Source organism: Pelodiscus sinensis, chromosome 15, assembly GCF_052426305.1.
Source record: "Pelodiscus sinensis isolate ZL-2025 chromosome 15, ASM5242630v1, whole genome shotgun sequence".
Taxonomy (NCBI): Eukaryota; Metazoa; Chordata; order Testudines; family Trionychidae; genus Pelodiscus; species Pelodiscus sinensis.
This window is the reverse complement of record NC_143066.1, coordinates 4,886,231-4,909,505: the sequence shown is the minus strand read 5'-3', so window position 1 is coordinate 4,909,505 and position 23,275 is coordinate 4,886,231. Positions and strand designations below refer to the sequence as shown.

Genomic DNA, 23,275 nt, shown 5'->3' with positions numbered 1-23,275 from the left:
GGAGCCCTCCCCACTTTGCCCCACGAAGCATAGAACCACGCAGCTGTGCCTGAGTCCCAAACGTCAGCTCTCACACAACCCACCTACAGTACATGACAGGGCCTCACTCCTGCTCCATCGCCCCCAACTGGATTATGATTTTGTGTGCCCCTCCCTTCCCCCCAACTTGCTGCTTCACTCTCCCAGCCGCTGCTCCCGGGCCCGGGGCGCGACTGCCCCACACTCCATAGCAGGAGTGGAGCAACGTGGCTGCGGCAAGCAAAGCAGCGGGGCTGCCTTGCTGCATTTGCCCTGCCACTGTCCACTGGGAGACGGCAGAGCAGGGATGGAGCAAGGGCAGGCAGGGCACAGAGCAGGAGAGGTGGAGGCTGGGCAGACTGGGGGTGACACTGCACGGCATAGGGGAGAATAACCAAGGGTGGCACCCTGCAGAGAGATCCCTTTGAGGCGCAGCCCTTTGGGCCCAGGCTAGCCCCGCATGGAAGCCACAGAACCTACAGCCACAGTCCAGACGGAGCCTCTGGCCATGTGGCCTTGGCAAAGCGTTGGCCACACCCCGCAGGGGGCGGAGCCTGAGTGAGGCCCCGCCCCCTACTATCTGCAGGCTGAGCCAAAGCTCTTAGTCAGGTGACCCAGCAGGGCCCGAGGCAAGCCTACCGCACATGCGCCGGGCCTGGCGCTATTGCGCACGCGCAAAGCTCCTGGGCGGCTCGGGCATGCGCAGGCGCACTGAGCGCCCTTTGGCCGGCCGGGCCGCGCAGCCGCTGTGAGTCGCGGCGTCCCAAGATGGCGGCCGGGTGCTCCTCACGCTGGCTGAGCGCGGCCGGGAGGAGCCGGGGCCTCGGCGGGGACACGCGGCTGCTGCTGGGGGTGTGGCTGGGCCGGCGCCTGAGCGTGGCCCCCGCCGCCTTCCCGCCCCGCGCCGGGCCCGGCAGCCGCCTCCGGCCCCCGAGCGCCGCGCGCAGCCCCGCGGGTGAGGGGGGGGCCTGGGGGGCCGTGACTGGACCGGCGGGGGCGAGCGGGGACTTGGGGGGGGTCATGGGGAGCGGGGGGGGGCCGTGCCTGGAGGACAAGGGGGCGGGGGGGTCATGGGGAGCGGGGGGGCCGTGCCTGGAGGACAAGGGGGCGGGGGGGTCATGGGGAGCGGGGGGGCCGTGCCTGGAGGACAAGGGGGCGGGGGGGTCATGGGGAGCGGGGGGGGCCGTGCCTGGAGGACAAGGGGGCGGGGGGGTCATGGGGAGCGGGGGGGCCGTGCCTGGAGGACAAGGGGGCGGGGGCGTCATGGGGAGCGGGGGGGCCGTGCCTGGAGGACAAGGGGGCGGGGGGGTCATGGGGAGCGGGGGGGCCGTGCCTGGAGGACAAGGGGGCGGGGGGGGTCATGGAGAGCAGGGGGGCCGTGCCTGGAGGACAAGGGGGCGGGGGGGGTCATGGAGAGCAGGGGGGCCGTGCCTGGAGGACAAGGGGGCGGGGGGTCACGGGGAGCGGGGGGGCCGTGCCTGGAGGACAAGGGGGCGGGGGGGTCACGGGGAGCGGGGGGGCCGTGCCTGGAGGACAAGGGGGTGAGTGAGGGTCTTGGGGAAAGGGGGGCGGGGCTGAATGGGTGGAGAGGAGTGAGGGTCCCGCCCTGGGGGTGTCGCACAGACGGGGTTAATGGGGGGGGCAGCGGTGTTGGGGATAGGTGGGACGTGTTGGGACGGGGCTCCTTGTCTGTGTCGGGAGGGGGTGCTCGATGGCTGTGGCCCTGGAAGTCGTGCTCAGGTTGTCAGTCTTGCACAGGGTCCTTTCGTGCTGCTCTTGTGGCAAGTGCTGTGATGCTTCTGTTCCTTACCCATGGGCTCTGGGGTGCCCATCCCCCAGGCAAGTGGCCTGTATTGCGTAGGGCCTAATGGTGGGCTCGTATCTTTCCAATGAGGGAAGCCAATTTGGTTCCCTCTCCAGCAAGGGGAAAGCTGGTCATTGTGCTTTGCACGCCAGCTTCCACCTTTATCCCAAGTCCGCTTCATCCTACATTGCTCCATAGGTCTGGCCCAGCACATCAAGAGAGAGCTCTGCTTCCAACTTGTCTAACAGCAACGTCATTGGGAAGGAAACTGCTTTAGCTTGAGGATAAATTGTTTTTAGAGCGGAGTGGAATCTTACCACAGGCCCCCAGGGTGTTGAAGGGGTGCACAATCAATCCAACTCTGCGTGGTCTGTCTAGCTAACCAGATTGCAGTAGTGATCAAAAATGTTTCTTTCTAACTTGTGAGAAGATTGTGCTTGTCCCATTCAGACAATCTGCTAGTGATGATCCATGCCTTTGGGTGCAGTGCTGTGCCTCGCTTTGCTGTGGGAGTCATGCAGAAGCTTCTGCAAGTCACGTGCAGTTGCCCTTATCCCAAGGGGAATAGATGCTTGAAAACCAATTGCTGTCATGCGCTGCACCAATTCTCATTGAGTCCTAGATCATTTTTAAGGCCTGGTTGTCCTCAAATCCCTTTGTGACCTTCAGTCTGTCTGTCTCGGGGAGCACCTTTCTGAGCAGCCTGTGAACTGTATAATGCAGATGAAGCAATTGGTATAGTCTAGATTAGAGCTCTCGGGAGTCAGGTAGAGGAACCCTGCCAATAGAATTATTTCACAAGAGAGCAGGATGAGTTTCATATTTTAAAACACAGTGCAAGTCATGTCTTTTTGCAGATGATCTCTCCATCGATGCTTCCTGCACAAATGTCCAGGAAGACTACTTCCATCCCCTAGAACTCCTGTGAAGATTAATGGAATTTAGATCTTTCTAGGAAGGAGCAGTAGAGAAGATGATTGTTACTTGGACAACACTCTTATATTAGTGACTAGATATCCTGCCCTTAGGCCTAGTAGAATTATGTAGGTTCTCAGTTTTTTTCGTAGGGTGCATTACATGTTAAATATTTCTTGGGCTACCTCACCAGTTTACAGCCACACAAACTACTTATCTTCCTATTTGGAATCACAAAATCATCCATGTGACAATTAAAGCTGTTGTTACTAGCTGTGCTACCACCTGTTACCGTTCTAAAGACTTATGCCAAGTCTGCACTACAGATCTATGTCAGTATAATTACGTTGCTCCAATATGTGGAAAACACACACCCTTGAGTGACATAGTTACACTGAACTAACTCTCTGTGTAGAGAGGAGAGCTGGCGGAGGTGGATTAACTATGCCGAGGAGACATGCTTTCTTGTCACTGTAGTAGTGTCCTCACTAAGGCTCTCCAGCGAGGCAGCTGCACCAGTATAGCGCTGTATGTGAAGAGAAGCCCTTAGTCTCCATTTTAGTAGGTCTTGGAATTGTCATTGGTTCAGTAACATCTTTTAGGGTACAGCTACACAGCTTTTTTTGTTGTGGTAGAAGTCTTCAAATAGCTCTCTGCATTTGCATACGTCCTCTGTTTGTTTTTTCCAGAAGAAGCTTTTCTGGTATTTGGCCCTGTCTACGCTGGGCAAAATTTCGGGGAAAAAACCTATTTCGAAAGACCCTGTAAACCTCATTTATGAGGAATAAGGGGTCTTTCGAAATAGGGTTTTTCCCCAAAATACCGGAAAAACCTTTTTCAGGAAAAAAAAACCTGGAAGAAGTATGCATATGTGGAGCACTATTTGCAGACTTCTACTGAAACACAAAAAGCTGTGGAGCTGTACCCTTAGTGTGCATTTGCTTATGCAGTTCAGTAACACACAAGTTCAAAATCAAAGTAGTGCCTGTCTTTAATTAAACTTACTACCTCTTACAGTCAAGGTGGTCATGTGTGCGTGTGCAATTCTGTGATACAGACTAGTAGGTTGTGGGTGATGAGAGAAATGGTCTTGGCAATGTGATGGGGTGGGGTATGTATGTTTTATGATTCTTCCTGACTCTCTCTTTTAATTATTTTTTCCCCTTAGGAACTAAATGCTCTCCTATAATATGTGCTGCCTCATTTCACACCAGTTCCCCTTCCTACGCCAAAGAAGATTACTACCAGATACTGGGAGTGCCTCGAAATGCCACCCAGAAGGAGATCAAGAAAGCCTATTACCAGGCATGTGTACCTAAGGAAAACAAAGAAAAGATGCCTCTTGGAATCCAAGCTCACCACTGTGATGAAAGTGGTGTTGGGGAGATGGCGTTACGACCCATTCATCTTATTCTTATGCGTAATGCTCCAGAAAGGACTCTTATGTTAATGACAACATGGCAGGGAGGGCACAGGGGGTTACCAGTGGAACGTACGTGTGATAGAACAGAGTCAGAAGAACGGTTCATATAGTCCTATATGTGGTCTTGGCAGTTGCCAGTGCATATGATTTATTGGTTCATTTATTTGGCTGGAGGGAAGAGACCTTTCTAGATGGACTTTTTAAAATAAAATAGCTTCCGCCTACCTATTAGAAACCTTCTGGAAGCAAATGTTCATGTTAGCAGCAAAACCATAATTGCTGTTGATCTGTCATCACATACATTCAGGACCCTCTTGAAGAAAAGGGGTGTTCTCACCTGTGTGTATGAGAGAGCCTGTCAGTCCACACTTAAGCAGGAAAGCTTTTCAGTACCATTAGTGTACCAATATACCAGGAAATGGCTTTTTTATGTCCCTGATATGGGGAGAGAATTACTTAGGAAATGCTTTTGGTCTCCTCTAAAATGTAAACATGAAGGCTACGTCTACACTGGCATGATTTTCCGAAAATGCTTTTAACGGAAAAGTTTTCTGTTAAAAGCATTTTCGGAAAAGCATGTCTAGATTGGCAGGATGCTTTTCCGCAAAAAAGCCCCGATCGCCATTTTCGCGATCGGGGCTTTTTTGCGGAAAACACTACTGCGCTGTTTACACTGGCCCTTTTGCGCAAAAGTCTTTCGGAAAAAGACTTTTGCCCAAACGGGAGCAGCATAGTATTTCCAGAAAAGCACTGACGATCTTACATGAGATCATCAGTGCTTTTCCGGAAATTCAAGCGGCCAGTGTAGAGAGCTGGCAAGTTTTTCCACAAAATCAGATGATTTTGCGGAAAAACTTGCCAGTTTAGACACAGCTGAAACGTTTGGGTCTGCTTAATGTTTCTCCCCTGACATGTAAGGTATACTGAGTAACAGTGCTAACTTTGGACTTACTTCTCTTCCATTTCTAATGCTCATTTTTTCTTAGCTTGCCAAGAAATACCATCCCGACACAAATAAGGATGACCCTAAAGCGAAGGAGAAGTTCTCTCAGCTGGCAGAAGCCTATGAGGTGATGTGACTGATGTATACTCAGTTACCTGGGAGGGTGGGATGGAACAACTGACCTACAGCCTTGAAAAATTATACCTCCCCTGATCTCATGTAAAAGAAATATCTGTCACTGCTTCATTGGCAACAAAGTATTGTTTGCTAGACTTGAGCGTGTATGCCCCAGAATGTTTTGGATATTCTTCAGTACCTGACTGTTTTGTTCCAAGCTTGTTTTTGGGCCACTGTGCTATTCCTTAGAACAAAACTGACTGGTTGTAGGTGTGAGAGATTGGAAAGCTGGTACTGGAGCGGGCCTGTTGATCAATATAAGGACGGAGATCAGCAGTGCATCAATAATTGGCCTTTTGAGGATGGGGGATTAGTAACCCCCCACATTTTACTCATTTTGACTGTCAGGCTTATTTCATTTGCTACATCCCATCCCGCTAGTCTTGCACTCTGCATGGTATATATAATTGAAAGCCACTTTTGCTTGCCTTCAAAAATGAAAAGATCCCAGAGCGGTTGATCACTTTGCCTATAGCTAATGTGCTTATTTGGACTCACCATATACTTCTAAGCTTAACTGCCATCCAGTGTACATGAGAGACACAGAGTGCTTTTCTTCTGCCGTGCTCATGTCACCTTTTGGCGTGACTGAAAGTATGTAGCTGTCCTCATAGAAAGGAACTGAAGCTGGGATTCTGTAATAGTTGCCAATAGTTTGCTTGTGATGGATGTGACCTCTGACTCACCTTGGAACGTGCAGAGGTGTAAATACTCTGTCTAGTGTCAGCCATGCTGCTCTGGTTCTGTACTGAGCACGCCCTGACGGGACTGTGCTTCCTTCCTCCATAGGTGTTAAGTGATGAAGTGAAGCGAAAGCAATATGATACTTATGGTACTGCTGGCTTTGACACCGGCTCAGCAGGCGCTGGACGCCAGTACTGGGGCAGCGGGCCCACCATTGACCCAGAGGAACTTTTCAGGAAAATCTTTGGGGAATTTTCAGGATCCTCTTTTGGAGACTTTCAGAGTGTCTTTGACCAGCCACAGGAGGTAAGGCATTATGCACGTGCATGTTGTGTTGCAGAGTATATAGAATGAAGATGTTCCTAAAGGGAAATTTGAGAATTTCTTTGTGCAGATGATTACTGAATCTGGTGGATCAATTCTTTTCCATACCGTGTCTGAGCTTTTCAAATAGCGTTCCAGTCAGTCTGAGTGGAGACCACTTTTAACGAAGTGATTTCAGTTTGCTCTCAGCCTGCTAGCATATGGAATACAGCTGCAGTTCCGTTCCTCTCTTACCTAGTACGTCATGGAGTTGACATTCAATCAAGCTGCAAAAGGTGTGAACAAGGAGATCGTGGTGAATATCAATGACGCTTGTCAGCGGTGTGATGGCAAGGGGCATGAGCCGGGGACCAAGGTGCAGCACTGTCACTACTGCAATGGCACTGGGATGGTAAGTGCTGTTTTCAGGTGTAACCCTGGTTTTCAGGACAAATTAGTGTTTACTCAAAGGAGCCTTTCTGAAATGATCATTAAATAAGGATGCGATTCAGTGTGGGCTGTCTCTCCCTTTCTGTGTGTGTCCACGCGCACTGGTAGCAGGGGCAGCTCATCAGCCTTGGAGAGCCAGAAACCCCGCTCCACAGAACAGACACCACTTGAGCAATGCCAGGGCAAGCCTTCCCATGCCCTGATTCCCTCTGGTGCTTCAATCCATGAGGGATCACCCCCGGGGAAGTTCAGTCTCCAGGACTTTTTTCTAAGATTTTCTACAACTGGACCAAGTACAAAGTCTGATGTAGATACTTGTCCTTCTGACTGAGACCTGGGTATTACTTTTTCACTTACACCCAGAACAAGCGTGAACAACTTTTGATCTCTCTGGATAGAGGCCAGTCATTATTCTAAAGATACCCCCATTCCTTGTACTCTGCGAAACTCATTTGCTGCTTTATTAATGGTGACCTCCAAAGAAAAAAATGGGAACAATTGTGAGGAGGGTTAAATGTAGTCAGTCAATTGAATTTTATTCCTGCCCAATTCTTGCTTTCCCCCAAAAACTTCTAAGCCTTATCTTTTGAGAGACCTTGCTAACTCCAGATTTTTTCTGCTGAATCATTTCCATAGTTTATGCACAGCTGGGTTCAAACAATGTTTCTAGCACTTTTTGAGGCATTGATAATCTCTATAGTCAGCTATGTTTTTGTCTTCAGTGTTGCTCTCTTGGTATTGAAATAATATTTAGTGCGTTATTGCAGATTGGCATCCTCTGTCTGTTCGTTACAAGAGTGAGGGTTGGTAGGAGAGTTACAGTGTCTTGGGTTAAAATGTGAAACAGATTTAAGGTTGTGTAGAAGTACACATTGTGTGTCTTGGACTGGAATCAGATGGCTGAGATGCATATAGTCTTTTGTGATTGTATTGCAGCTGGTTCTTGAAACAAAAACTGAATGACCAGAGATCTCTATCCACATTAAGCTGCTAGAGGAGTGGTTTCTTCCGCTGAATAAGAGATTTGCTGTCTGCTTCTCCATTGTCTTGCATCTTCTTCATTGTCTTGCATGTTGAGTAACGAATAATGCTTGTGTATTATCAAAGAATTCCTCTAATCCCTCTTCTCTCTCTTTTTTTTTTTTTTGTAGGAGACAATAAATACAGGGCCTTTTGTGATGCGTTCTACATGCCGGCGATGTGGAGGTCGCGGTTCTGTCATGACCACACCATGTGCGTTGTGTCGCGGCTCTGGGCAAACCAAACAGAAGAAGAATGTGATGGTCCCTGTACCAGCAGGTCAGTGTCTGTATTTACAGGCCTGCTGTGTATCTCTTCCCATGTGAAACTCAACTGAGCATGTATCATGCCTCTAGAGCAGGGGTCTCAAGCTCCAGGCCTGGGGACCATTGGCAGCTTGAGCACTTCCCCAATCTGGCCCACAACACGTTTTGAAATTCTACATAATCAGGCCCACACGGCTGCTGGGGGCAGAATAGGTGGGTGGTGTGCAAGGACGCACCACACACCTGGCTCCCAGGAGGATCAGGCCTGCAGCGCCCATATAGTCCCAGCTGCAGAGGGCACTGCTTGGCCTGGAAAACCGGCTTCTGCCACAATGCAGACCACGCTGGACAGGGAGCTGTCCAAGCTGACATGCTTCTGCAGCCAGTGGGGTGGGACCGGTGGGTTTCACTTTTGCTTACCTCAGGCAGGGGATCCCAGCACGAGGACGCGGATGTTAATGGGGAGGGGCACGGCAGGATTGCAATGTGAGGGTGCAGATGGGTGTTTCTTCCTGGATGGTGGAAGTACTGCTTTGGCATTGGCTGAACCAGTTGTAGTTGTCCAGGCATTGGGTTAGACTGGAAGGCTGTAGGTGCTTTGGTACATAAGATGCAGAGCAAACTATCAGACAGACAATGTAATGTTCATCACATTGTGATTGCAGGTGTGGAGGAAGGACAGACTGTTCGCATGCCCGTAGGAAAAAAAGAAATTTTCATTACGTTCAGGGTATGTATGCCGCCTGACACTACACCACTTACTCTGGGCCATCTTCTGTCAGGGAGGGGAGCTTGCTGGTAACCTATCTCCTGTCAGTGTAACCACGGGACTGAGCTGGAAGGACATCTTGCCAGGTTGAAGTGATGCTGCCCTTCCAGTTTTCTGAGCTTGTGAAAAGCCTGCCTCCTAGCAAGTGGGGAAATATTATTAGGACAACAGAAATGCCCTGCTACAGATAGGGAGGTCAGTCCTAGGATACAGTGCATAACTTACAAGCTCCATGGGAAATTACTGTCTCTGGTAACTGGAATTCCTGGAAGTAATGTCCTAACACAGTAGTAGCTGGCATGGGCGCAGGTGTTCTGAATCCCTGAGGACACTGCAGGATTGCATTTCTGAGGTGCTGAATTGGAAAGTTAAAATGTCCTCTTTAAAAATCAGTCCACTGCTGTTTTACATGTTCTTTGCAGACACAAGTCCTCTACCTAGGTATATCATCTGAATCGTGTCTGTGTCAAGAATAAAATTATAGACCTTAGTATGTAAAAGGTTTTATTCCTCTATTTGAGGGCCTCTTCAACACTGATCTCTTCCCCCATTTTTGCATAAATTTCCTCAAGGATTTATCACCTCTCCAGAGCCTGTAAAATGCAGTCATCAGAACTGCCAGAGAGGTACAGTAAACTTCCGATAAGCCGGCACCTTTAGGACCCAGGGGATGTCGGATTATCAGATATGCCGGAGGACTGGAAGGGGGGTTATGAGGGGTCTGGGGTGGAGTGTGGGGGGTGGGGGAGGTGGGGGAGAACTGCAAAGCGTGGGAGAGGGCAGTGCTGCGGGACCAATCCGGCAGCACCGAAGCTGCTCTGTCCCCATTTTCCCCAAGTCAGCCGCTGCTGAAACTGACCAGTGGCGGACTTGGGGAAGCCGGGGGCAGAGCAGCTCCAATTGTCCGGCTGGCTGGAGCACTTCCGGGTTCCAGTTGGTGCCAGACCATCAGGAGTGCCGGATCATTGGATGCCGGACAGTTGGAGTTTTACTGTACTATGAAATGCTGAGGGTACTTTCTTCCCCTCTGACATTCCATTGTCCAAGCCAGTCCATAGGACAATCTCATTTTCTACCCTCCAAAGAATCTTTACTGATGATGGCTGACAAGCAAAGAAGAGCACAGTGGTGCACTCAGATCTGAGGCTGAGTATCCAGCCTTAGCAGTTAATTTTTTTTCATGTAAACTGAAAAATTGGGGGGAATTCTTTGCAACAGGAAACATGAAACCTCTTAATGCCATCTTTGGTATCGCTCTTCAGAAGAGAGGCCTGCTTCAGCTCCAGGTTGAACCTTTCTAGTCTGGCACCTTGGGACCTGACCAGTGCCAAACCAGAGAATTTTCCAGACCATGCAAAGACAATATTGTTTGGCAGCATTACCAACACTTCCACGCCTTACTGGGTTGTTAAGAGGACATCTAGGGGTAAATTAGAGCTAAACAACAGCACACAACACTGAGAGCCAGAATTAGTGTCTGTAAACAAACTTTATGGGACCACAGGAAAGTTGGCCACACCCATAAGTGGACATCCAGCTAACTGAAATTATTCTGGTTGACGGATGTTTCCGGATCAGAGAGTGCCAACTAGGAAGGTTCAACCTATATTAATATTTAATGTCTGTGGTTAGTTTCTAAGGATAACTTTAATTTGGGGTTTCCTGCTATGTAATTTTTAGGGGATGCGAGGTAAGACTTTTCCTAAAATTAGTGATATTAGCTTATAACAACTTAATCTAGTCTTTTATCTGGGAATGATGCATGTACTGTACAGTCATGACCCATGCTCATTACTCTTGAACTGTTTGCTTTTAGGTTCAGAAAAGTCCTGTGTTCAGACGAGATGGAGCAGATATACACTCAGACCTCTTTATCTCGATAGCACAGGCAGTGCTTGGAGGTACAGCCAGAACTCAGGGTCTGTATGAGACCATCAATATCATGGTACGTGGTAATAGTGCTTGGAGGAGCTAGGAGGTAACTTAGTTTGGGACAGTAGGAGGCCATTCTTTGTTTTCAGGAAGAGTGAAAAAATACAGGGCAAACTTCCTATGATTACAGATATCAAGACCAGGCCATTCTGGTCTTGGCCTCTTAAGGCCACCAGGACTCATTGCAGGGGTTCTGCTCGGGCCCTTCATGCAAAGGATAATTCCCGCTTCCTTTCCCTTTGCCTCTGCATAAGAATTCAAAGGGCTGAAGAGACAGATCATTGGGCAGGTCCTGGCAAAGTCCTTGACGCGCCTTTGGGCTAACGTTGCCAACCAGGGTTTGTGTATGTGTGATTCTTTCCTGCCTGTTCTGCTCTGTCATCCCACCGGCTTACAGGCACTCTTGCTCTTTGTTTGTGCATAGCACTTTGTTCAGGGAGGTGATGTTCCATGAAACACTGGAATAAATTGCCTCGGGGGGTTGTGGAATCTCCATCGCTGGAGATAGTTCAGAGCAGGTTGGCTAGACATCTATCAGGGAAGATCTAGATTCTAGATGGTGCTTGGTCCTGTTGGTGCTTGATGGCCTTTTGAGGGCCCTTCCGGTTCTAGTGTCTGTTATTCTGTAGTGATATAGCTGTACCTGTACTGCCAAAGCGCTCCGGTGTAGATTTGTCCTCAGTAGGCTGTTTGCATTAATTCTCAGTGTGGAATGCTTTTTCATTACTATTGTATAATACCTGAGTGCTATCTAGGTATCTAAACATATAAATAAATCCCCCCTTACAGAGGAATAGCTTGATTAATTTATAGATAGGGCCCTGCCAAATTCATGGCCATGAAATACTCATCACAGACTATGAAATCTGGTCTCTTATGTACTTTTACCCTATACTGTAGGGTTAAATATACAGTGTGCACAGCACTTCTCAAACTAGAGCCCCAAAAGTGGTTCTCGGGCTTATTGGGGGAGGGCGGGGGGGTTGCGGTATTGCAATCCTTCCTTCTGCACTGTCTGCAGAGCTTGACGGCTGGAGAGCAGCAGCTGGAGGTTGCGTGCCCAGCTTTGAAGGCAATGCCACTGCCAGCAGCAGTGTAGAAGTGAAGGTTGCTTATGACATAAACACATATGTGAAATTTGCTGTTTATGCTGTGACCAATCCGTGATAAAGGTGTGATGTCTCTGATGTAAGTAGGGTTCCATGTTGGCACTTTGCTATTGAAGAGCATTATAAACACAGGTCTCTGTATTTACAGATACCGCCAGGTATTCAAGCAGACCAGAGGATACGAATGAGTGGGAAAGGCATTTCCCGGGTTAACAGTTATGGTTATGGAGACCACTACATTCATATAAAGATCAGGATTCCGAAGTAAGTAGAAAGTCTACTAAGAATTGAAAAGTCTACAGAATTTCTCTTGTAGAAATTTGTGCAGAATTTGTTCTCAGGAGATATTCATGTGAAAGATCTTCACTACTTTATTGACATATGCTTTGAACCCTAGATAAAATAGCGAATAAACCAACTTCTGTGTTACTGTATCTTTCATTGAACCATAGGCTTTCCTTTTTAACCAGAAAACTGCACTGATTTAGTGTATAGATTAAAGATCTCACAGCATGAGAATTTAATGTACTGGTTCCGTTGCAAGAATATGAATGTTTCAGCCAAAAATACTTTGCTACTCCAAATATTTTGGAGGCACTGTTCTGTGTGGCAAAGTATGTAGGGATGTTAATGATTAACTGGTAAGCCTCACCTTTAACCTGTAAGGCTTACTCATTAGGGTTAACCGGTGGTAGGCTGCCACCCCCTGGAGAAGGGGGCTGCTCCAGCCCTGTAGGACCTGCCATAGGCTAGGGACTGGGCTGGCTGCGTTTGCTGGATTTTTCTAGAATAATCAGTAACTGAAGTTAATGTTTGTAATGTGAGTTCTCATTTGACTTACTATTAACATTCCCATTGACAGGAATAGCACAGTTGCCGCCTCTTGGAATTGTTTCAGGCTTCTGGCAGATTCACAGACCAGTGCATTGGTTTACACTCCCATCACATTTGGATGGTTCTTTTAGCCATAAGGATTAGAGACTTAATTACAAAAACATCCATTAAACTTAATTGTGGCAAGTAAAAATGAAACTGTAGTTACGTGACTGTTCTCGAGGCCGGGTACTCAGCAAACGCTGGCCTAGCTTTCACACTAGGCCTGCGCTCAGGAGCTGCAAGTGGCTCTCTTACTGTGTCTCTGGCGGCTCTGCGCAGCACATGATATTAACACACTGTGATTTAATTACTGTCCAATCAAAGTTATTAACCAGTCTGGATGCTTTCACTGGTTTATGAACCAATTAAATTATCAACTTGCACTGAGCTATTAACTTATTTGCTGTGGGAATAATATAAACCATTCCTGTCCTACTGTTTCAATATGAGCATGTAGTAAATGGACCCGTGAATTCACACAACTGGCTCTTTTGGGTAATATTGATAATGAATTTAGCTCCTGAGCCGTTGAAGTCTGAGGATCACGGCCTCCGAAGGATGAGTTGACCCTCTTGGGCTCTTAAACCTGTTCTGATCCTCTGAGCCAGTCATAGGCTTGTTGCAGCGTAAACTATCAAACTTGGAAGACGCTGTTTGTGTCCCGTGCACTCAGCTGGGAACTCTGTTTTTCAGTGCTCCTCTGCTAACATTCTGTAGCTCCCAGTTTGAGTCTTCTCAGTTTCAACCCTTTCAAATGTTTGACTTACTCTTTTGCAGTCCTGTGAAATGCAGTGGCCAGAATTGTCCCTGATCCCCTAGGTTCCCGTTACAAGGCTTATTCCTGTCTCGGATGCTCATGTTAAGAGGTTACTGAGATTCTGAATTAATCTCAGAGAGTTCTATTAGCTTTTCATTATCAGGAGCACCTCTCCTGTGTGCTGTCTGGTGGGAAGCTGAGTTGAGGTTGCAAAGGCATCCATCCCTATTGTGAATACTGACTGAGATAGCAACACTGTGCTCTGACCTGCAGGAGGCTGACAGATCGCCAGCGAGCCCTAATGTTGAGCTATGCTGAGGATGAGACGGACGTGGAAGGGACAGTGAATGGAGTCACAAATACATCTGCTGGTAAGCCGAGTATCGTGTATGGTGCTGCTTTGTGGTGACTGGCTGTGGGAATGCCTTCTGTAGGTTACAGGGGAGGGACCAGGCCTCAGGTGGCTTTGAAGCAGGCTGTGTTACGTGTAAGCCTCTTTCACCTTGTCCGATGCTGCTCACTGTTTTGTCTGTCTTAAAAGTGGCGGCTGTTAGTGTGGTGTTAATAGAGTTTAATACAGTATAGGCAGTCCCCGGGTTACGTACAAGATAGGGACTGTAGGTTTGTTCTTAAGTTGAATTTGTATGTAAGTCGGAACTGGTACATATTGTAGGGGAAACTCTAGCCAAACATTTCTCCACAGCTCAGTTTTATTCTCTCACACCTCACTTCCCTCAGGCCTTTATTCTCAAGCTGAGGTGTCTGCTGAGAAAAGCCGCTTCGCGTCTCCCTGGTCTGCTGGGGGGGGAGGGGCGCTAGCTCCGTGTCTCCCTGGTCTGCTGGGGGGGGGGCGCTAGCTCCGCGTCTCCCTGGTCTGCTGGGGGGGGGGGGGGCGCGCTAGCTTCGCGTCTCCCTGGTCTGCTGGGGAGGGGGCGTTAGCTCCGCGTCTCCGTGGTTTACTGGGAGGAAGCAGCTAATGCGGGGCTGCCTCACCCCGTTTGTAAGTAGGGATCCGATGTAAGTCGGATCCATGTAACCCGGGGACTGCCTGTAAATGCCTAGCCTTGCTGGAAATCATTAGCCTTTCCCTCTGTCCCTAGTATTTGCTGGTGGCATGAGTAGAAAGTGCCATTATATTCAGGCTCTCCTATAATCCAGCTGTATTTCACCGAGCCTTCGTTTCTGTTGTAACGTTTACCTCTGTCAGACCCATGGTGCATGCTCCGGGTGGATCTGAAATTTCTTTTTGAGTGGTGCTGGAGGGCCCAGTCCTGCTTCCATTGAACCCAAAAGGAATTTTCAGTGCCTTTAAGAAGATTGGGCCTAGAGTGTCCGTGTAGGACAAGTTTCTTGGTGCTGTGCTTCCTTTGCATTACCCCAGTAGTTCTGGTTTGGGTCACTTTTTAAAACGCAAAGTTAGAGGAAACTTTGTTGTAATGCTCAGCTTCTTAATTTAGTACATATCGAAATTCTCAACACGGGACTGGAGTGCGCAGAGACTTCCAGCTTCCCTGCCGAGCAGAGCAATTTAAATCATTGGTATTAGTCCTCAAAACAAGCACATTGATTCAAATCCGATTGAGCCTTTGTTAAACTAACCTGTACGTCTGTGTTATTTCTGCTTTGGATGGAAAGGTGTAAGGGACCAATTATAACGTCTGTTTAAAAAAGCACTAATGGGTAGGGTACCTTACTTGAAATTTAACTGCTGTGGGTGCACAACATTGAGAAGTGAGCCTTCATCCACCAACAGCTTTATTCACATGCATAGCTGTCTTTACTTCACTGGGACTCCAGCGTGCTGAAATAAATGTGTGCATGGGCATGGCTGGCTGCTGCAAACATTGCTAGTGGCATAAAATTAAAATTGCTTCAGTGTTAATAGCAAACAAAAGCTGTTCAGACTTTCAATACTGGTCGGGCCTCCCTAGCCCGGCACCCTCAGGACCGGACTGGTCCCAAACCCGGGCATTTGCCAGAGTAGGGGAGGTCAGTGCTGGCTTCTCTGCTGTTGCCGGCTGCAGGGCTCTGCTCGGATGACAGCAGAGGGGCCAGCATGAACGGAGCAGGGACTCGGGGGTGGGGGGCGTAAAAGTGTAACCACTGAAAACATGCGGGGGAGGGGGTGGCTTGCGGGGAGCCTGCGTGTAACTTGATGGTTAACCATACGCACATTCCACTTTCACATCCCTAGTGCTCAGGGGAAGCGGCAGGGTGACTGGAGTCCTGTGGGAGTGCACCTCACCTCGCAGCTGCTGGACTGTGCTCCCAGCACTGGCTGCAGGGCTGCATTTCTGCCCTCTAGCCACTGAGCTCCGTGGCTGCTCTGCCTCTTCCCCCAGCATCACCCTGACCCTGTTCCTGCCCCTCTCCCCCTGAGCCTGAGCACCACAAATGGGCTGTTTGCGTCACACCGGAACTCTGGGAGGGCAGAGGAGGAGTTGCTGGACGTGGGGCCCAGCTTTTCCCCATGAACGCTCCAGCCGGGTGATGCCAGACTGTGGAAGTCTGGACTATAGAGGTCCAACCTGTGCACTAAAGAAGTTGACAATTTTGTAACCTCACAGACCACACTTCTCAAAAGTAGGAGCCTACAATTAGGTATGGAAGGGCGAGATTGTCAAAAGCGCTTAAGTAACCTAAGAGCACAGTTGTATGACTTTGCACCAATCCCGGATGGAGGATAAGCTGCTGAAGTGTTTCAGCTTGACCAGAGGAAGTTCAGTATATTGGAGGCGAGCACGTATTGTTGGTTTATCCATTTTGTTTGTAGTGTTCTCACAATAAGCGTGTAACAAGGCTGTTGGCTTGCTTTTTCCAGCATGGATGAACATCTGAAGTGAGACTACTTCAAAGGAAAGAAAAAAACCCAAAATCTGAAATGCTACTGTTAAGAAACTAAGGGAGTACAGACTACCCACTTTAGCAATGTAAGACTACAATTGCATGGAAGTGTAGAACTGGCAACATCATCTGAATTTAAATCAGAAAATGTATTCCTTTATTTATCATGATTTTTGTCCACCATGTGGCCTGGCCTTCCTAGCAGTGTTTATAGGGTGTTCTCACTCACAGGAAGTGGATACTGCTGAATACAACAAAACTGAGAGGAATTCCAGCACAGGGTCTGTTTCACTGCCATTGCATCAGTCTGACTCTGAATTCTGGAGTCGACTTCAAAGGTGGGCGGCAGAGAAAGAGGCTCTTTCTTTGTTGACTTATTTATGACAGGTAAAGAAGGCCTGAAAAGCATTTTTCATTAGTTTTTTTTCCTACTTGTTTTTTATAGAAATAGCTGGACTGGTCTCCTTTGTTTTGGCTGGAGGCTGTTCTCAAAGGGCCAGAGAACTGGGGTGGAAGCGTTCTCAGGCTTGTCTAAGTGGGAACATTTCACCAGTTATACTGATACAATTTTAGTAGTAGAGTTAAACTAGGTATATTGGTGTTGTGGGCACACTTGAATAAGAGCGCCTTTGTGGCGTTATGTCATTTTGGAAGGGGTTTAAGATAAACTGAAAAAAAAGCCATGTACCCCACCATAAGTGTGCCCAGACAGACAGTAACACTAGAGTAGCTATCTGTTTAAATTCACACTTGAGCTCATACTGATACATCTTTCCCATGTAAATAAGTCTTCAGGTGTAAGGGGGAGGGATTTTTACCAAGCTGGGGTGGTGGCGAACTTGAATAGCCCCTCTGCCCCTGAGGTGACATACAATTACAGCCCAGATAATACACAAATCATTTAATGCAATGGATCCCAAAACTACCGACTTCAGTACGGACTCCTGAGGTTGGGAGTGAATTATCCTGTCATAGGACCTTGCATTCACAAACTGAATCTTGAAATCTTGTATTTTTTCAGTGATATTGCATCTGAAACTACTTCCTAAACAATGCATGAGCTGCCTAAAAACAGCCCCCATGCCAAAGCTTTGTCTGCACTACAAGTAGCATGTGTACTGCAGTGCGACTTTTGTCGGAAAAAACACCCAGTTTCCAAGACACAAAATTTCTACCCTTACAGAGAGGTTTGTCTTTTCCTCTCTCTTTATTGTCGACAGAGAGCCAGCATGGACCCTGTTTTGTTGAGAGAACTGGCTTCCGCCAGTATCCCACAATGCCTGCCCTGATGGCTCTTCTCAGTGTTTTGATCTCTGCTTCCCTGCAGGTCTATGCCCCTCCCCTTTCAAAGCTCCAGGAAGTGTCTTGACAGCTGAGTGAGCTGCTCCCTTTGGAGAACAAAGAAAGAGCAAATCATGGGAGTGCTTCTGTTCTGCCCTGCTAGGAACACAGCGGCTGGCAGGCTGCTGCTGCAGGGGAACAGTTTGCTGTGCTGCTTTGACATTCCTGAGCATGGACAGCGCAGAGCTGCTCCTAATGCCCTTCCCAGGAGCCGAGGAGGCTGTGGGAGACTGAGGGAATCCCAGTATGCCCAAGGATCACTCCACCTTCCCACAGCCCTGCACAATGTACCTGCTGTGCACTGCTCTCACTCTCCATGATGGTGTCCCCAGTGTGGATGTGAGCTGATGACGGAGCAAGTGTAAACGCCCTCTGGCGAGTCTTGTTTTGTCGACTTTTGGGTGTCATGCTCATCTGAAGTGGGTGTGGCCCACACAAGCTCGTGATACTGTATGTATTTTGTTAGTCTCTCAGATGCCATAGGGCTACTCACATAAGTTGACCAAACGTGGTAGTGGAGACATCCCCTGAGCGAGGGTGCAGCCCTGGAGAGGGAGGGCGGGAGGCCATGTCCTCCATCTGGGCTGTGGGTGAGAGCATACTGCATGGGATTGCTTACGAATGGCGTCCGTAGGCTTGCCATGGGGTGCGTCGCATTTCCCCAGCTGTGAGGCTCCTTGGCGGGGCACCGGGTGGGACCGGTTGGTGGACAGAACAGTCTCTGAGGCAGGAATGTCCTTTTGTTCTGGTCTGCAGTGCCTGGGGCAGTGGGGCGTAGGCCCACGATGGGGCTCCAAGCAGAACGGTAACACACATAGAGCAGGAGTTTCAGAGGGTGGCCGAGTTAGTCTGTTACAGAAAAAAACAGCAAATGGTCTGGTAGCACATTCTAGACTCACAAAACCTGTAGATGGGATCATGAGCTTTCCGGGGCACAGCATCTGAAGAAGTGGGCTGTGCCCCCGAAAGCTCATGATCCATCTACATGTTTTGTGAGTCTAGAAAGTGCTACCAGTCCACAAACAGTTCAGTTTTGTTTACAAGTCTCTAGCTCTGTGGGAAAACCTTGGAAACGTGACATGACACCGGAGCAGCAACATCTGCCTGACTTGCTGAGGCGCTGGAAGGGGAGCTCTGAGGGGGGAGCTATTGCTTTCAGTGGCTTGTGACGGTGTTTTTCGTGTAACATTGCTACTTGCTTGCTGCTCATCAAGCCGTTTGAGAGAGAAGAGGCCGGATCTTGTTACAAAGATCTACACCAACATGGGGGGTGCAGAAGGTGTATGCATGAAAACTGACAGGGCTTTGCCTCGTGCTTCTGAAGGGGGGCCCAAGCTAGCAAAAGCGGGGAAGAAAGTGGGGTTCACACCAGAGGCGAAGGTGCTTTTAAAGAGTGTCCTTCCCCAGCAAGTGGGGGCGTTTCAAAACCAGCTCAGTTAAGACACCTGAACGCAGCACAGATACCTGCCTTCAGCTCCGTGTGAAACGCAGCATGAGACTTGGTATCCTCGAGTAATTGCATCCATCTGTAACTTGTATGCAGGCAGTTGACGTGCACACGTCTAGGAAGAGCAGTGTAAAGAGAATATGCACTTAGCTTGCGGGACCCAGGAGGCGGTGCTAGTGGTGTGGAGAAGCTGATCAGAGCTCTGCTAGTCTGCGGTGCATGTGGCTTGCCTGCTCTCTGAGAGCAACGTTCATGCTACACCCTGGTGCTCACAGCATGTTGCTTGTGGCTGCTACTAGAAGTTGAACTAGCTAATGATTTTGTGCCTGTTATCTATGAATATCTGTTCACATTGAAACTTGATTGGTGCATAATAAACTCTTCTTAAATCCAGATTGTTTGAATGTCAGCAGGCTGGGGAGGGGGGCTCGTGGTACTCTGTTAATGCACTTGTCTTCCCTCTCTGGAGCCCAGACTTTCCACCTTGATCACACGTGCAAATTGTAGCGCCCAGTCTTGTGTTCTCTCAAGCCACCCCCGGGTGAGGCAAATGAGCAACAGAAGTGGCTCGTGTGCTGGTGCAGATCCGTGTGGGGATGTTTATGCAGGATCTGCACACGTGAGCACTGGGGAAAGCCAGGCATGCCGTGCGACACTCCACACGCCCCACATTTACTGGCTCCAGCAGTCCCCTAATCGGAGCCAGGCTTCGGCATGCTGTCCCCGGAGGTGTGGGCCTGGGCAGAGGTGGAAGTGTACTCTGATAGCAGCTGTGCTGTTTGTGTCCAGGTGGCAGGGCCCCGGATAGCTCTGAAGCGGGCGAGGACAGGCCTGAGGCTGAGGCGGGGGAGAACAAGGAGGGATTCCTTACCAAACTTAAGAAAATGTTTAGCTCCTGATATCCCATCGGAGGTAGGAACCCTCTTGTACTTTGCTGATTGTTCGTTCCTCACGCCAAGCAGAACATGGCATCCCTGGGGAGGTAGATTGGAGAGGAAGCAAAGAAATTGCGTGGCTTACGCTTAGCCTCAGGCCTTCCAGCCAGCCCTCCCTATGAAAACCTCGTCAGTTTATCTGGAAGCTGTAGCAGAACCCAGACTAAATAGATTTGCAGCACGGAGCTCTCTAACGTATGGCTCTGCTCTGGCATGTGAAAATGGCCCAAAGCTGCTCCCTGGGTGTGTGTGGAGAAAGATCTGCTCACTGTAACGGAAACAGGCTGAGTGCTTTTCCTCCTGCTACCGGCACACGCCCTCTCTGCTGGAGCTGCACAGGGGAGAAGAGACTGTAGCTTGCCACGTGTTTTGGTGACCACTGGGCAAGCCTGTTGAAGGCAAGGGGATTGCACAGATGTCACGGTGGTGGGGGGCCCAGCTGGGCCTGGAGAACTGAATACTGGGGGGGAGCGCAAGGATGGGGCCTACTTTGAGTGCCTGCCCCAGGCTGAGTGTGCAGGGCTGGCAGTCGGCGCGAGGGGAATGTCTTTCCTTCTAAATTGAACAGATTGGCTCTAGAAATCCACGATGGGCAATAATCCAGGAACCCCGATGCCATGTTTGGGCAGCTCTGAGTAGACAGCACATGTTAAATGCCCGGTTAGTGAATGTGATGGAGCAGGGCGCGTGCTAAGGATACTTGGCCACTAGGCCCCGAGTTTCCCTTTTCTTACTGAGCTGAGATTCCTTCTGCCAGCCCCAATGAAATGTGCTGGCAGCTAGCAGGGGAACTTCTGTTACCGAGGCATGTGCCAGCACCCACTGACACTGTGACATTCTTAGGCTTGGACAGGAGCAGTTCGTTGCGTGCTAAATATTCTCCCCATCTTTAACTCCAGGAAAACGCTCTACTGGCAACTAGACAGTGGGAAGCAGCAGTAGATCATTCCTGCAGCCGGGGGGAGTCGTTCTGTCGTCTGGCCGTGGGCCTTGGAAGTGAAAGAATGTCCCTTGGCAGCACGCTCACTGCCCGCTGGCAACACCACGAACTACAAGAGGCACCAACAATCACCAGATCATGAGGAACTAGCCACCTTAGGAAATGTCACCCGGGCATCTGTACGGGGTCTAGGATTCCGCATGCTGGGAGCTCATTTGGATCCTCCTTGTGTTATAATTCAGAGCCAAATGTGGACGCTTTAATGGTAAAATGAAAATGTTTCCAGTGGCAAACGGAGTCGTTTGCTTTACGGAGCTTTCAGCGAGGTGGCTTCGCGCGCTGCTCGACAAGTCCGTCCGCTCGGTCACCCTTCCTCAGTACGAGATCTGCTTGGTGCATCCTTTCCTGGAAGGCTCGGCCTGTCTGCGGAATGACCCCACCAGCTGGGAAGAGGCCCTGGTTCTAGACTCCTGTGATAGACTTAGAGGGATCTCCCGTCTGCTGAGAGTGAATTACAGGGAAGGAGCGTAATTGCCCATAGTCCCCCACAAGGTGTGAGGGTGGGCGTGGCTTTCCTTGTCCTGTTAGCCGCTCCTACAGCCTGCGCTGGTTAGAATCAGCACTTCCCTTCCTCGCCAAGGCTAGCGCGGTGGCAAAACAAGGCAGCGTTGCCATTTAACCCAGTGCCCAGGGCGCTCTCACCAGCTCTTAGGAAATGCACCCAGGCTGCCAGTTACGTTACAGCCCAGCCCTGCTAGTCTCCAGAGAACGGGCCTTCTGGGGGGATGTTCCAAGCAAATGTACTGACCAGCCCGTAGGAATCATTGTTTCAGTCTAGCCGGCTAAGAATGCACATGGATTGGTCTGCACTCCACAGCTGGAATTAGGCACCAGTGGAGAGTGTTTCCATGGTTACTGCAACCTGCCTTTTAGTTGAATACTTACAACTGCCCGCAGCCCCCACCCCTCTGGGCACTGACCAGCTGGACAGGATTTGACACAGCACCTCCCTCCTTGCAGTTCTGAAAGAAAGCGCCTGGTTCCTGCTGATCCTGTCTGTGAAGTGATTCTGTGCGGATGTAAATAAGATGATCTGCTCATAAAGATATTTAAACCTGTTGTGCTGCCTCCCCCGCCTTACAGCCCTGCCCGAAAGAGTACTTGGGCCTGGGGGGGAGGGGATTTTATTTTCACTCCAGGTGTGTGTGTGGGGGAGGGGGGGACTTGTTGCTCACAGAAAGCAGTTGGGAAAGTCTCAGGAGTCGCAGCCCTTTTCCTTCTGTGTCCCCGCTGTGCAGAAACAAGGCCTGCAGTTAACACCCTGCCTGCCCTGCTGGTGCTCTGGGTCATCCCTAGGCTGCTCCCAGGGAGAAGCGCCTTTGCACAGTGACCTGTTTGCAGCTTTGCTCAGCCAGGAGCCTGAGTCAGACCAGCAGAGCATTGACCCGGCTCTTGGCGAGGTGGCCGAGGGTTTAGGCTTGTGTTGAAAGAGCCTCCATCCTATGCTTCTTGGGGGAGGGGGCTGCCCTCTGCATTAACACACGTGGGGGATTCTTAAGCCAGCCAGGCCTGTGGGTCTGGTGTTTTCAGAGCTGGCAAGCACGCACGCCTGGGGCCTGTATGGCAAAGGGAGAGGGCTGAGCAGATGTGGTTGCTGGAGGAAGCTTCCCTGAAATTCCAGAATGAGCCAGAGTCGCAGGGAGCTGAGGGGCAAATGGCCTGGCATTGAGAGCTGTGCCAGTCCTGTGGCTCAGCTAAGCGGTGCTCGGAGCAAGGGCAGCTTACTGGGTCTGCGGCCGGCCTGGGAACCTGGCCCCCAGCTGCGAAGCTGCCTTTGCCTTGCGCTGCACGTTACATGGGCTGCACTGTCCACCCTCATCACTTCCAGGAGCTCGTGTACCTGCTACGCTAGGAAGCTCTACTTCAGGGGCAGGTCTGCCTGGCTGCAGCTCAGGGACCACGTCCTGTAAACCGGTGGCTCGTGGGCTGTCAAGTCCTCTAGGCCGCCTGAGGCAGGGGCTTGGCTGCTGCCAGAAACACCCCAGGAGACGCGGGGGTAAGCAGCCAGTCTGGTGGTGGCTCATGGATGGCCTTGGCGTAGCTCCTCTGGACTGGCCGCTCTTGCTCCCCCTTCAACTCACTAACGCAGCGCGAGGCAACTGAGGGGCCTCCGTCTCCGCGGCAAGTTTGTCCTAAACCAGGCGGTCCTGGGTTAGGGCAGTTTGCTGACGGCTCTGGGGTACCCAGGATTTGCAAAGGGAGCCGACTGAACTGTAGCAGCACAGTGATTGGATGCAGAGGGAGCACCCAGTGTGGCGTGGA

The 23,275-nt window shown here is 50.0% G+C and overlaps 1 protein-coding gene across 4 annotated transcripts; it reads left to right on the top strand.

Moving 5' to 3' along the window:
- Positions 1 to 714: 714 nt before the first annotated feature.
- On the top strand, positions 715 to 22,072 carry DNAJA3 (DnaJ heat shock protein family (Hsp40) member A3). 4 transcript variants are annotated; one of them, XM_075899083.2, is made up of 12 exons: positions 715 to 973; positions 3,906 to 4,042; positions 5,147 to 5,230; positions 6,070 to 6,270; positions 6,527 to 6,679; positions 7,869 to 8,016; positions 8,669 to 8,733; positions 10,589 to 10,717; positions 11,962 to 12,077; positions 13,720 to 13,817; positions 19,868 to 19,990; positions 20,913 to 22,072. In XM_075899083.2, the coding sequence occupies exons 1-11, from the start codon at positions 787 to 789 to the stop codon at positions 19,975 to 19,977; spliced, it is 1,428 nt and encodes a 475-aa protein (XP_075755198.1). In that variant the 5' UTR covers positions 715 to 786; the 3' UTR covers positions 19,978 to 19,990; positions 20,913 to 22,072. The 4 variants fall into 4 exon arrangements, with proteins under 4 accessions (XP_075755198.1, XP_075755200.1, XP_075755201.1 ...); XM_075899085.2 differs by lacking the exons at positions 19,868 to 19,990; positions 20,913 to 22,072 and adding an exon at positions 16,268 to 19,168 and having other exon boundaries at positions 716 to 973; XM_075899086.2 differs by lacking the exons at positions 19,868 to 19,990; positions 20,913 to 22,072 and adding an exon at positions 19,175 to 19,834 and having other exon boundaries at positions 717 to 973.
- Positions 22,073 to 23,275: the final 1,203 nt, after the last annotated feature.

What these genes read in the sequence shown, in the direction of transcription:
- DNAJA3 (XM_075899083.2), top strand. Translation starts at nt 787, where the DNA reads ATGGCGGCCGGGTGCTCCTCACGCTGGCTGAGCGCGGCCGGGAGGAGC. An exon ending in TCTTTGACCAGCCACAGGAG is followed by an intron (nt 6,271 to 6,526) that starts GTAAGGCATTAT and finishes TCTCTTACCTAG; the next exon opens with TACGTCATGGAGTTGACATT. An exon ending in ATAAAGATCAGGATTCCGAA is followed by an intron (nt 12,078 to 13,719) that starts GTAAGTAGAAAG and finishes TCTGACCTGCAG; the next exon opens with GAGGCTGACAGATCGCCAGC.